We start from the raw sequence: 13,240 nt of genomic DNA on the forward strand, positions 1-13,240 counted from the left end.
CTATTCAGTAGGTTGCTTAGTCATCACGCATTTCCTGCTTCAGCAACGACGACTCGGACGACGTGCCCCAAACGTGCCCCAGCCTTCTCTTCGACGCTCTGTTGTGATCGACCACTATGGCATCAAATAAAAACAAACTTGCGTTCTTGTCGATGCCGGCTCCGGCATCATATGTCGCTGGTCTCGGTCGAGGGTTAGTGTCTCTCGTATATCAATGCATGCCCCGACCTAACGCAACGACAGCGCTTCTGGATTCACAACTCGTTCAGACATTGGACCTGCCAGAGAGGGTCCATCTGCAGAAGTTATTGCGTGCGTTCGAATATTTTTCCTTGGAAGATTTCACTCATCCTTTGTACAGCGAGGCCCAAGCTAGGCGTGGTGAGGAACCCGAAATTGATCCAGAACAATTCCAAGATCCCGACAATGAATATGGCCTATTTGCTGGCACAACTTATGAACAGGATGATGAGGAAGCTGACAAAATATATGATGATGTTGATCAGAAGATGGACTCACGGCGTCGGGCACGCAGGTGTGTGCTTTCTGGTTAGTTATATCATTCTATCGTGTTCAGCTGCTTCACTTTGTTTTTCTATCCAGGGAGGCGAGAGAGAACGCCGAGCTTGTAAAACATCGAGCTGAACGCCCCAAGATTCAGCAACAATTCGCTGACCTGAAGCGTGGTTTGTCCGTCGTCACCGACCAGGAGTGGGAAAGCATACCAGAAGTTGGTAATCTTACAAGGAAGAAGCGGCGAAAAGACGAAAGGACTTTCGCCGTTCCTGACAGCATCATCGTCGGTGACCGATCCAAGTCTGAATATGAGAATTCCTTGGACACTCGACAACAGCAAGCCAATGGCTTTGAGACTCCTGCAGACACTGGCACCATGACCAATTTCGTCGAAATCGGCCAAGCTCGTGATAAGATCTTGTCCTTGAAACTCGATCAAGTACGTCTTCTCTATTTATCATAGTACTTATTGCATCATACTCATTGTATCATAGATTTCTGGGACAGCCACTACATCTGGTTCTGCTACCTCTGTTGATCCCAAGGGATACCTCACATCACTCAATAGCGTTGTTCTCAAGACTGAAGCTGAAATCGGCGACATCAAGCGTGCCCGCATGCTGTTTGACTCGCTCGTCAAGTCAAATCCTAAACATGCTCCTGGTTGGATTGCAGCTGCATGTCTGGAGGAACACGCTGGACGTATGGTTGCTGCAAGGAAACTCATAAAAGCAGGTTGTGAACAGTGTCCAAAGAGCGATGACGTATGGCTTGAGGCAGCACGGCTACATGTACGTGAACCATGGCACGCTCTGTGTTGTTGCTGATATCCCTTTCAGAATAATGACGATGCAAAAGTCATTCTTGCCAATGCTGTTCAACATGTCGGTCAGAGCGTCAAGATCTGGCTTGCAGCAGCCGACCTTGAACAAGATGCTAAATCGAAGAAACGTGTCTTGCGTAAAGGTATACAATTTTCCATCCAGTCCACAGCGATTTACTTACATGACATACAGCACTCGAGAATATTCCCAACTCTGTTCGGTTATGGAAGGAAACTGTCAATCTCGAAGAATCAGCTACGGACGCCCGCATACTCCTCTCCCGCGCCGTGGAGGTGATACCACTTTCCGTCGAGCTCTGGCTCGCTCTTGCCCGTCTCGAAACCCCAGAGCGCGCCAAAGCTGTTCTCAACAAGGCCCGCAAGTCTGTTCCTACGTCGCACGAGATTTGGATTGCTGCTGGACGCCTGCTCGAGCAAGGGGCTACGGGCGACCCCGAGAAGACCACGGAAACCATAAACAAGGAGCTCGATCTGGTGGACAAGACAATCGAGCTTGGTGTCCGGCAGCTCCGGCAGCACCAAGTGTTACTCACGCGCGAGCAGTGGCTGAAGGAGGCAGAGCGGTGTGAGAGCGACGGCAGCCCGCGTACGTGCGAGGCAATCATTAAGGCTACAGTGAGTATGGAGGTCGAGGAAGAGGACAGGTTAGATACATGGGTTAGCGATGCAGAGAGTGCGGAGGCGAGGGGCATGGTTGGGACTGCGAGGGCCGTGCTTGCGTATGCGCTCAAAGTCTTTCCGGATCAGCGGAACCTCTGGAGAAAGGCTGCAGATTTGGAGAAAGCGCATGGCACTAAGTATGATATTTTTTTGCGAAATATATATCTTGTACTAAACTTTTTCTAGGGAATCGCTCGATGGAGTTCTCTCTCAGGCAGTGCACTATTGCCCGCAGGCAGAAGTTCTCTGGCTCATGTCAGCCAAAGAAAAGTGGCTGGCTGGAGACGTGCCAGCGGCACGCGAGGTCCTCGAAAAGGCTTTTATCGCTAATCCCGAAAGCGAACAAATTTGGCTTGCCGCGGTTAAGCTCGAGGCCGAAAATGGTGAACTGGGTGTCGCAAGGGAGCTACTCGTGCGTGCACGGACAGTTGCAGATACTGAGCGGGCGAGTATCTCATCCCAATACCCAATTCACGACCGATCTGACTGTAATCTTTCAGATCTGGATGAAATCTGCTGTATTCGAGCGTCAGCAAGGGCAGTACGCTGCAGCACTTGAAACTGTCTCCACCGCCCTATCTAAATTCCCTAAGTTTGCCAAACTGTACATGGTCCAAGGGCAGATCCGCCAGATGGAAAAGCAGTACTCCACTGCGCGTGCCTCATACGCTGCAGGCCTCAAGGCTTGCCCGAAGGAGATTACGTTATGGGTGCTTGCAAGCAAGCTGGAGGAGCTTGATGGAAAGAGCATTAAAGCTCGCGCATTGCTAGAGAAGGGACGGCTCGTCAATCCGGCAAACGAAATCTTGTGGGCAGAGTCTGTTGGTGTGGAAGAACGATCCGGTGGAGCTGCACAAGCAAAAGCGATGCTCGCCCGTGGCCTACAGGAATGCCCATCGTCCGGTCTTCTATGGTCGATGTCTATATGGGCTGAACCACGGCCGACCAGAAAAAGCCGCTCTGTTGATGCACTGAAAAAAAGCAAGGATAATCCACTGATCACATGTACAGTTGCGCGTTTGTTCTGGACGGAAAGGAAGATTGAGAAGGCGAGACAGTGGTTCTCGAGGAGTGTAGCTACAGAGCAGGATAAGGATATCGGAGATCATTGGGGATGGTGGCTTAAGTTCGAGCGCCAGCATGGCACTCCCGTGCGTCGATTGTCATGCACCTGAGATGCTTACTAATTGAGTTCTACAGGAATATATGGAGGAGGTAATTAGGCAGTGTGTTGCCGCTGAGCCGCATCACGGGCCTGTGTGGCAGGTCATAGCGAAGGATGACAAGAACGTTGGGAAGAGCACGAAGGAGCTACTCGCGATGGTTGCGGATGCATTGCAATGAAAGCTTTTTCGAGGACTTTTTGTGGATATAGTTGTTCCTCGTTATGCTCCAGGTCATATTATATGAGTATTTTTTACGGTTTTTGTACTAGTCAGAGCTCGAAGAAAATAACTAGTACCGATAGTCTATCGATGACCACCTAACTTGCGGGATGGTAAGCAGCCACGGAAGTTACTACTACGATATAAAGTACGGTCGACATCATTATGTATAGTACACGAATGCTGGATAAGAGATAATCGATAGAGATAGAGATCAATCATTGCTGGGTACAAAGAAACAATGTTCTTTACTTGCTTCGACAATCGATGATGGGCCACCAGAAAGAGACGATGGTAAAACTTCCTCGGAGAATCTTATGAACGGACTGCAAGTTATGCTCCTCGGCAATACACTTTGGGAAAGTCTATTGATGAGGAGCTCTATGGTGCGAGAGGCGAGGGGGTTGGTTGGGATGTCGCATCATTAAATGTCATAGTTGACGAATAATTTACCTCTTCCGAGTTTCGCTTGGTTTTGCTACGACACAACCTATAGGTTCTGCCGGAAGAACTGCTTCGGCCCACATGTTACCGGGACATTCCGTAAGGGAGCTTACAGTGACGTCCCCTATATGATCCGGATCATCGAATCATTGTGTAGAATCGATGTCATGTCGGAGATATCGTTGTTTCGTCAAATTCTCGCAGCTGGCCAGACGAAGGGGAATCCCTGTGGAATCAAATTCTGGTGACACAACAAGCCGCGCAGCGGCAATCACTTCTATCCTATATCAACGTACTTAACGTTTTGGCTTCGTGCCCGTGCCCCAACTTCTATCAAGACCAGCCTAAACAGGCCTGTGTTATCGTGCTTTGATGATTCTCGTGTATTTCTATGGGTCCGCGTTCGACGATAAGCCGCTCACTTAGAACTTATTTCTTCTGATGCAAATGAAACCCATGAAGCTGTACATCAGGGCACCGGCCAGTGCAGCGAGCTGTGATCCGAATAATCCGAGTCAATGGAAGGAGAAAACAGGAACCATAGTCAACTCACCCCAGAGAATAGAGCGGATTTCCACCAAGTATAATTTGATGTAAGCAAAATACCGGATATGGGGGTTCCTAGATAAACAGTCAGAGGTTGAAACGAGAAATATCACGAGTGCACCTACCAATCAAACTTCCAAATCCTGTAGCGAACGTATGCAAATTAAATTCAATAGAATCTATAAGTGAATCTGATCCTACTCACCACCAACGAAGAAACAAATGCCCATCCACCCACTGTGGCGAGATCAGATGGTTTGCGCAGACCAAACTTAATTTATCACTCACCCAAGCTCAGAGGGGTCGGGCGTTAGGACAGCCACGAGTGGACCCACCATTGCGTTATCTGTATGATCGATCAACACATCTTCAACTATATAGTGAAACGGAAAACTACTCACACACACCCGAAGAATAGCCGTAAAGTACACCAAGAATAACGACGCTGGTCAGGCTACTTAATCCAATAGTGCCCAAAATCACCGCTCCGCACATAATTGCCGAAATCACGGTTAAGTTTGGGACTCCTATATACGCTGCAATGTACCCTGATGTAACTCGTCCCACACAGCTGGACACATTTAAAATCACGAGCTAGTGAACGTAGAGTCAGCAGGAGAACCACTTTTTGCATAATGCTAGATCCCACAGAGTAAAACGAAAAGTCGATGCCGATACCGTGCTTGACAGAGTCGAGTTGAAGAAAGAATAAAGGGTAGTAGAAGCCAATCTGGACAAGAAAGGCCCTGCATATAAATTAGTCGGTTGGACAAATTCGAGAGAGACTGTGACTTACCCTGCTAGAGCGAAAATAAACGGAACATCATGAAAACATTTTTTAGCTGCTGCAATGTAATTCACTGGTGTCGTCGGTGGATCAAGGCGGGTTCGCATACACAAGCATGCAATTAAAAGCAGCGCGCTGACCATCCCTGCACTTGCACGTACGGTATTGGCAAAACCGAGCTGCCCATTCAGGAGGTTATTAAGCATAATCGGATGGATGATAGCACCCAGCGATGAACCCGGAATAACGAGCGTCATCACCAGCGTGCGTTTCCGTTTGAAATAATGAGAGACGACAGCCAGGCTCGGGACGTACAGGAGCCCCAACGCGACACCAGAGCATAAGCCTTGAGTAAGGAATATCTATATAGTGTCAGAAAACGAAAACGTCAGAAAGCCGAGGGATGTTACCTGGTAGTACTGATTAGGCTTCGCCAATGATAGCATGAAGATAGATAAGCTCTGCAAAAGTGATCCGGTGATGACAAGATGATAACTAGTTTAGCCTGCTGAGTATCGTCTCCGACATACTTATACTTGTACCCACAAATAACCTCGGTCATACAGTAAACCTGCTACAAGGCTTACAGCGGTGCCCAAAAATGCATTGAAGCTCCCAATTGATCTGCGAAAGAACTCGATAATACCAACAATAGAGGAGCTAGGACAACTCACGAAATAGCAAATTGTGTCTTATTTGTGAGGTAATGCTGAGTATAGAAGTCTGGATGGCAAGTCGTATGAATAAAGTCACATCCTCACTTTCATATGCGGCAATACCTTGGTATACACCAAAGGAGGTGGTGTAACTTTTAACTTTCAGAGAGCCATTCTTCACCAATAGTAGAGTGAAATACTCACCCCCAACCGCAGAACAATATAAGAAACCTAAACAAATCAAGTAAGAGTCAGCTTGCCGTCTTTTGCAAAATCGAGTCTTCTTACGACCCAAAGGCAGTGGACCAAGCTGCAAGACCGCCTTCAGGAAATTCATCTAACTGTGAAGGAAGGACGGAGTCCTTGGAGACTGATGATTCAACATCAGGGACCTTTGATTCTTCATTGTCCGAGCCTTGGGTAGCCTGAGGTTCTGTAGAAAGCATTTGAGGTTTGGTTTCGACCGCTATCTGTCGACTGAGACAGGTGACGCCGTTGTACGGAGCAATAGGTACGTGATCACACAGCACTTACGGTGGTCATTTAAGTATGTGTGATTCACCGCACTTGAGATCTGACACATCTATCAAGAATTCACAAGCCAGCAAGAACACTTGAAGGCGCGACATCATTATGACCAAGACAATCACCTAGAAACACACCCACAGTCGCACATCGGCGGATGACAATGCAATATTATGATTGGCAGACGGACGCGTAATCAACGGGGATAACAAGCAGAAGGACGAGAACTTCCACAAGGAGACAGCGGACTTCGTGACCACTCTCCTGTGTTGCTCCAAAGAGACAGACAGTCTTGCGCGAACGGAAATTAATCTTGCGCAGTCCATCCAGTTTCCCAAAGCTGACTCCGAGGGAAGTCGAGCATAATCATCTTTGGCCGAGTAAGTTGATATACATATAGCCTATCATGCAAGACTCACTCCATCAGAATACCTTAGCTATCACTTCTTCCCTGAGGCAGACCCGGACTGTGATCTGACTCTGGGAACGATGAGTAAGGCCTTGAGTAGCGAAGATACTGTTCCGCGGAGAACATGATTCACACACCGTAGGTACGTGTTTCAAGTTTCAACTTAGTCAGCGCACGGAACGCTGGATAAATGCATTAATAATATGGTTCCCTGCGATGTGCATGTGAACTTCTTACCGATTTCCCGGATCAAGATATGTACTATGGAATAAACTGGCGTATTGACGGTGCACAGGATGCGTCAGAATAAAGTTGAAGTTCTAAAATTTGGAGTATATTCTAGACTCGGAGATAATTGACATACATGGTAGAATTATTTTGGCGCTTTGAGTTCGCTATTGCAACATGCACTCTTGCACCGTACTGAGCGGGTCGGAGAGAGTCGGGGGCTGGTGCGTTGAGTGCTGCTACGATTGTATAGCAAACCGGTTTGTTAGTTGAGGTCTTTCTGCTTCAACATACCACCCATTCACCTGCAGCATTGTATCGCTCCCAGCTCTGTTCTCCTAGTACGTCATTTATTTTCGTGCCACCGGAGGACACAGTGTTTCTACCGCCGGTGGCGAGCCAACAGTAAGCCGTGTGAAGCCTATGGGCTAGCCTCGGGCTACAGCCAGTGGCAGTGTTCTGGCGATGGCAGAATACCTAAAATAGAAGATGGCTCCCATTTGCCGTAGATCAGTCTTATCGCAAATATCAATGTAATATCAATGTGCGATATCACCTCCATGCAACATCAAGTCATCAAGTCGTGTCCCACCCACTCCCAGCTTTGAGAATGAGCAACAAAGAGCCCAAAGACTGGTGGTGGGGACATTCTGATACCCACCCAGATTTCGAGAAGAAACTCCCTGCGGCCTATGCAAATGAGAAAGAGGGACGACCGAAAGTGATGTGTGGAGCGTGCAAGATTAAAAAGACGATCGATGAGCAGCAGAAGGAGCAGCGCCGAGGCCTGCGATTAAATGATGTGAGAACACATGATCAAATTATCGCATAAGTCTATTACTACTTTTCTCGTCACTCATAACACTGCAAATTGCAGCGAAAACGTCCCGACCCTCTCAAGATGTACGAGGGCATACGTGTTCGACAGCCCAGCTGGGCCTGCAAGATATTAAGATGTGAGTCTGGAAGAACGCCGCAAAAAAAAATTAGCCGCCAAAAATTCTTAAATAAACAGGTATGTCTTCGTTCGTGAGCCGATCGGGGTGGATCTGGCACAATCCGAAGATTCCGAACAGATGCTGTCCGAGTAACGTCGGGATATCCGGAGAAAGGTACGAGAGTAACGTACGCGCTGAATAAACAGCCTTCTTATGCAGCTCTAAACGCGTCAACCTCGAGCGCGAGCAATGAGTAGGGCAGATGTGCAAGGGTTACGATGCTGACTGATGAATCAGGATGGGACTATGTTGTGGTTCGAAACATGTAGAGAAAGATGGGCTTGGGATGAATTTATCCTACGACTCAGGACACAGATTAGTTCATGGTGGTAACGTAAGGATGATGAGATGCTGTCCTAACGTCCCTGACCGCATAGCCTGGTGAACAGGTAGACTGTAAGTATTAGTACTTGATGCTTGATGTCGGCTTGATCAAGGCCGAGTGAACTGAAGTTGCAACGTTGAAGCTTGATTCAAGTCTAGGACGAGAGCAACGGAGAATTAAAACTCCGCCGTACTACAATTTTACCACTTACCGCAATAGTACTTGCAAACACATCTTACTGCACATATATGACAGCAAATCCAAGACACATTTCTGACATATTTATTCACAAATGACTGATACTACTTGGGTACTTGGTGGTATTGAAGGTGTGTGAAAATTTTCAAGATTTCTAGGTTTATGACATGTTCACAGCTGACTAATAGTTGAATTGCCGGCGAAGAAGAGGCTAACATCTTTTGTACAACAGGCAGCGTAGACTTCCCCAAGTTCTCTCAATTTGTTCATAATTGTGCGGCTGGGGTTATTAAATTGCTGTATACCGGCGCGTACGTTGAACGGCGATGGCTCAAAGGTACTTCACTACTACTAAGGAAAATTAGAACACTGAAGAATTTGTTACGAATAACAGGGATGATATTCTGACTCTTTCCACGGGTAGTCTCCATCAACAGGATCACGCTATGCCTGAAACGCTAGTTATGGTAACGATAAGCCATTCTTGAAATCCGCGGTGCTTTACCTAGCTCCTTCAACACAGCTGCTCTTGTGCCTGGTGATAGTGGGATCATGGCGGAATTCTGGCATCGGAGCTGTGTATGAGTTTGTAAGTTGTGACGGGACGTCGGATATATTCACTGAAAAGTATCGTTTGCCTTGGCTGCAGGATGTCAGAATCAAAACAAGGCATGCGGCTGTAGGTTCGACGCAAGCCCTCTATGAAGGTCTTAATCACAGCGTTTAAGTTCCCACCTGTGGCCCGTCCCTTAACAGCCTTGGATTCTCGCAGCTGTCACAACAATTTTGACAAGGAGCAGCAAAAAGATTCTGAAACTTCGTGAAGTGTTTTAATTCGATGAGCCGGACCCAACTTTCCGGAGCAAAGACATGGTCCATTCATGCGGTGTTCCAATTCTCTTTTGGTGCTCTAGCGCTGCGATAAGGAGTCGCTGGGTTCACTGGCTGAAACTTGTAGGACCAGTCGCCTCCAGTCCCTCGGTAGCTGCAGATTATTTACCCAGCCTCCCGCTGAGGTCTTGGATAGGGTCGATCTCATGTTCCGATTCTCTTCTGGTAATGCTGCGGATAGAGTGTTCGTGCCTCATGATCCGTTTCGTCGCCCCTTCGCCCATTTGTCCCGATTTTTTTTGGTGCAAGGTTAGGTTATCGTGGTAATGTGAACTCGCCTCCGCCATCGAAAATTCAGTATTTTATCCCACCAGATATTCCTAGCTAGTCAGTTGATCTTCCCCCCTGAAGCTCAGTTTTACCGGTTTTCATTGTTCGAAACTTAAGCCTACGACCTGTCTCTTTCATACAACCTCCTTCGCAGAAATGGCCATTCAACCAGTTGTGAGCGGCCGATATCTGTTCTTTTTACTATGAAGGCTGAAAACCTAGCTAGCCAACCTCGACTCAAATACTTGTTGTTGGTGGCGGACCCGCCGGAAGTTACGCTGCTGCGGCCTTGGCTCGAGAAGGTTTTGAAGTCACTCTTCTCGAAGCTGCGAAGTTCCCTCGGTCAGTCCATATGATGTATACCGTCCGTATACGCAGTCGCCAATATACGATTGTGCTAGTTATCACATTGGCGAGAGCTTGCTCCCGTCGGTCCGCCGTTTCTTGGCATTTATTGGTGCGGAGGAATTGGTCATGAACCACGGGTTCACAGTTAAGGTGCGGAATAGTCTTCGCTGCGTCAGAGTACATTAGACGGTGACCCTCTCGTTTCATAGCCTGGTGCTGCAGTCAAGCTGAACCAGTACAAGCGGGAAGGCTGTGAGCCCCACTCGCCATTACACGTTGTTGCAACAATATTGATCATTTGCTCCAGATACAGATTTTATAGCAATGAACCCAGCCAATGGGTGTTGGAACGTGGTCCGTACTATTTTGAAGATATGCTTACTGCCTCACCATTTTGACCATTTTGCAGATTCGATCAGAATTTGACGATTTGTTATTGCGCCATGCTTCAAAATGTGGCGCGATCGTATTCGATAACACAAGAGTCACTGAACTTCAGTTCGAGGGTGACAGACCTGTCTCAGCCAACTGGAGGAATACCAGCACCGGAATAGAGGGCCATATCTCTTTCGACTATCTAGTCGATGCGTCGGGAAGGAATGGGATCATGTCCACAAAGTACCTCAAGAACAGACGCTATAATCAAGCCCTCAACAACGTTGCATGCTGGGGATACTGGGATGGAACTAACTCTTACATGCCGGGTACTACTCGCGACAATGCTGTTTGGATTGAAGCACTTGAAGGTATGAAAGCAAGTCGAAGTCGTCATGCTAAGCCTAATTTCTGCAGACGAGTCTGGATGGGCTTGGTTCATCCCTCTTCACGATGGATCCACATCTGTGGGAATCGTGATTGATCAAGAGTCAAGCAACCGCAAGAAGAAGGCTTCCCGTGCGGCATCGGGAGGATCTGGGTCAAATCTTCTGGCTCATTACAAGGAAGAATTAAGGAGAGCTCCTGGAGCCATCAAATTGATCGGAAAGGGCACTCTTCGAAACGATGGCACATCGGAAGCTGTGAAATCTGCGAGCGATTTCAGCTACTCTGCTTCTTCCTATGCTGGGAATCATTTCCGCGTGGCGGGGGATTCTGGAGGTATATCACTTGCTTTTTTGTGATATTCGCAATTGACAATTTGCAAGCATTCATCGACCCATTCTTCTCATCTGGAGTCCATTTGGCTTTCACAGGAGGACTTTCGGCTGCTCTTACAATTGCTGCGTCGATTCGAGGACTAACCAGCGAAGAGGATGCCCAACGTTGGCACACCTCAAAGATTGGCAGCTCTTACACGAGGCATGTGAACTCAGTCACTAGAGTGATACCAACTAATGTGATGAATGCCATAGGTTCCTTCTCGTCGTCCTTGGGACCTATAAACAGATTCGCAGTCAGGCCATGCCAGTCATGAGCGATGTGGATGAGGACAATTTTGACAAAGCCTTTGATATCCTCAGACCGGGTGAGAATCGATGTCCTCTTCTATCACTGCCAATTCTGATCACCCGAATACAGTGATACAAGGAACAGCAGATGTTGGTAAGACTTTAACAGAAGATGAACTCCAGGTATTCCGGATATTATGTGATTAATCTCCATGTCATCCTCAATTCGCCTGACAGAAAACTATGGACTTCTGTCGTCATATCTTTGCACCGACTGATCCAGAGATGCACTCTGCAGTCAAATCTAGGTAAGAGTTACTCGTTTACTCTACCAGATTATCCCATACTAAATGCAATAGATTGGATCCTACTCTAACCTCCCCAGACGCCCCAATCATGATAGAGGGCGACATTGATCGTTTGCTCGGAAATACCGATGAAGAAGCTAAGATCGTTTTGAGTGAGATCAACGCGCGAAAGCCCATTCATACGATGTACAACCCCACGGAGTATTTTGCCGCGGAGGAACATTTTGGTTTCAAAGCTGTCTTAGAACGAGGCAAATTGGGTTTGGTGACAGCGTAGTAGGCGTTGCTAGTGCTAGTAATGCGAAGTCATGATTCGGCGATAATAAACACAGTAGGTAGTACCTGGTGTATTTCCTATAATATCAGATACTTCTTAGAACTTGTTCATTACCGTGACGTTGTTTGCCAAGGTCACTGCACTCCAGCTGACAATTCACATCAAAGTTGATAATTGCGTTTTATGTAACACTAAAGCGTCTTCTGCGCTACGGCGACTACGCCGCTTGTGCCTTGTGGTATATTCTCGAGAAGACTCGTGACCCTGCTACAATCTTCCACCATTCCTCCGCACCCGTATCAACTTGAAGGGCTGCTAGTTTCGCACATTCCTCTCAGCGCGGATAGGCTCGTAAGGATGTATCAACTAATTTTTTTCAATTCAGTCTCGAGGTAACTGAATTCTGCCACGGCCGCGTGTCCACGGCTTCGCGACAGTACGACATAGACATTGAATGGGGTGAGCCCTGCAGAGGGTGAGGTTGCGATGTCTATGGCTGACTTGCCAATGGTCTGCCCCTGTGATCTGTAGTCCGTAAAGGAATATGCTGCAGCAATAGGCAATTGTCACCTGCTGGTGAATTTCATTTCGCGGCCTCGAACAACTGCCAGTGAGAATGTATTCTAATAGGACCAGCGGTAAGACATTCTTTGTGGCAAGCCCCTCGAGTTGAAGTGGCTTAAAAACCACTCAGAGTACTACTCGTGCAGGAGGATATGCCTTGGATCTGATTGTGAGAATGCCTCTTCTCCTTTGTTTAAGGACAATCTTGATACTGTCTCCTCGGGTGTCGTTCGTAACTTTAAGGTCAGTAAGAAGGTCACCATCACTTTCATCTGTGTATACAGCTTTGAGTATGTGACCGACTCCTGTTTTCTGATAAAAGTTTCCGTATTCTACCGAACGACAGAACAAAGGGGAAACCCCAGACTTGTGCGTGCTTAGTCATACAATCAATTTCAATGTTGCTTGTGACATCAAACCCTACGGTACCCAGAATCCAGTATTGCCACTAGTGTTTATGCCATCCACACGCTCTCGCTAACTCGTATTGTATCTTACTGTACAAATTTGTACTCCTACTCTACTCCGTATTTCCATCGTGACTGATGAAAGCTAATAGTGCTAGTGATCATTCAAGCAGTACGATGAACCGTAAACAAGAACCCTGCCGACGAAGTTCAATCCTTTCCTCTATGATTCCGTGATGCAACTTACACATCGGGGTCGATATTAA

General features: G+C 47.4%; 5 protein-coding genes across 5 annotated transcripts; 4 read left to right on the plus strand and 1 right to left on the minus strand.

Moving 5' to 3' along the window:
* The first annotated feature begins 36 nt into the window (after positions 1-36).
* On the plus strand, positions 37-3,512 carry F5147DRAFT_719739 (PRP1 splicing factor, N-terminal-domain-containing protein). The gene is made up of 10 exons (XM_041438776.1): positions 37-193; positions 244-312; positions 362-535; positions 604-955; positions 1,011-1,307; positions 1,356-1,482; positions 1,533-2,157; positions 2,207-2,465; positions 2,521-3,171; positions 3,221-3,512. The coding sequence occupies exons 1-10, from the start codon at positions 117-119 to the stop codon at positions 3,362-3,364; spliced, it is 2,775 nt and encodes a 924-aa protein (XP_041287561.1). The 5' UTR covers positions 37-116; the 3' UTR covers positions 3,365-3,512.
* A 553-nt stretch (positions 3,513-4,065) lies between these two features.
* Positions 4,066-6,284, minus strand: F5147DRAFT_642346 (major facilitator superfamily domain-containing protein; the record flags this gene model as incomplete). The annotated part of the gene is made up of 14 exons (XM_041433085.1): positions 4,066-4,343; positions 4,403-4,470; positions 4,521-4,538; positions 4,601-4,632; positions 4,684-4,741; positions 4,797-4,989; positions 5,045-5,141; positions 5,192-5,544; positions 5,593-5,677; positions 5,729-5,806; positions 5,857-5,905; positions 5,962-5,990; positions 6,043-6,069; positions 6,127-6,284. The coding sequence occupies 14 exons, from the start codon at positions 6,282-6,284 to the stop codon at positions 4,272-4,274; spliced, it is 1,317 nt and encodes a 438-aa protein (XP_041287562.1). The 3' UTR covers positions 4,066-4,271.
* Positions 6,285-7,177: 893 nt separating this feature from the next.
* F5147DRAFT_763876 (uncharacterized protein) lies at positions 7,178-8,489 on the plus strand (the record flags this gene model as incomplete). The annotated part of the gene is made up of 6 exons (XM_041440668.1): positions 7,178-7,224; positions 7,312-7,341; positions 7,574-7,802; positions 7,878-7,956; positions 8,016-8,112; positions 8,158-8,489. 6 exons carry the CDS (start codon positions 7,178-7,180, stop codon positions 8,189-8,191), a joined length of 516 nt encoding a protein of 171 aa, XP_041287563.1. The 3' UTR covers positions 8,192-8,489.
* Positions 8,490-9,218: 729 nt separating this feature from the next.
* Positions 9,219-9,759, plus strand: F5147DRAFT_408456 (uncharacterized protein). Its single transcript, XM_041429647.1, has one exon. It carries the CDS (start codon positions 9,392-9,394, stop codon positions 9,677-9,679), a length of 288 nt encoding a protein of 95 aa, XP_041287564.1. The 5' UTR covers positions 9,219-9,391; the 3' UTR covers positions 9,680-9,759.
* Positions 9,760-12,072, plus strand: F5147DRAFT_408457 (putative halogenase). The gene is made up of 12 exons (XM_041429648.1): positions 9,760-9,856; positions 9,909-10,024; positions 10,084-10,180; positions 10,240-10,282; positions 10,338-10,384; positions 10,440-10,776; positions 10,823-11,128; positions 11,176-11,329; positions 11,383-11,495; positions 11,549-11,601; positions 11,656-11,726; positions 11,778-12,072. Exons 1-12 carry the CDS (start codon positions 9,839-9,841, stop codon positions 12,001-12,003), a joined length of 1,581 nt encoding a protein of 526 aa, XP_041287565.1. The 5' UTR covers positions 9,760-9,838; the 3' UTR covers positions 12,004-12,072.
* Positions 12,073-13,240: the final 1,168 nt, after the last annotated feature.

Source organism: Suillus discolor (assembly GCF_016758755.1).
Source record: "Suillus discolor strain FC423 chromosome Unknown F5147scaffold_79, whole genome shotgun sequence".
Lineage (NCBI taxonomy): Eukaryota > Fungi > Basidiomycota > Agaricomycetes > Boletales > Suillaceae > Suillus > Suillus discolor.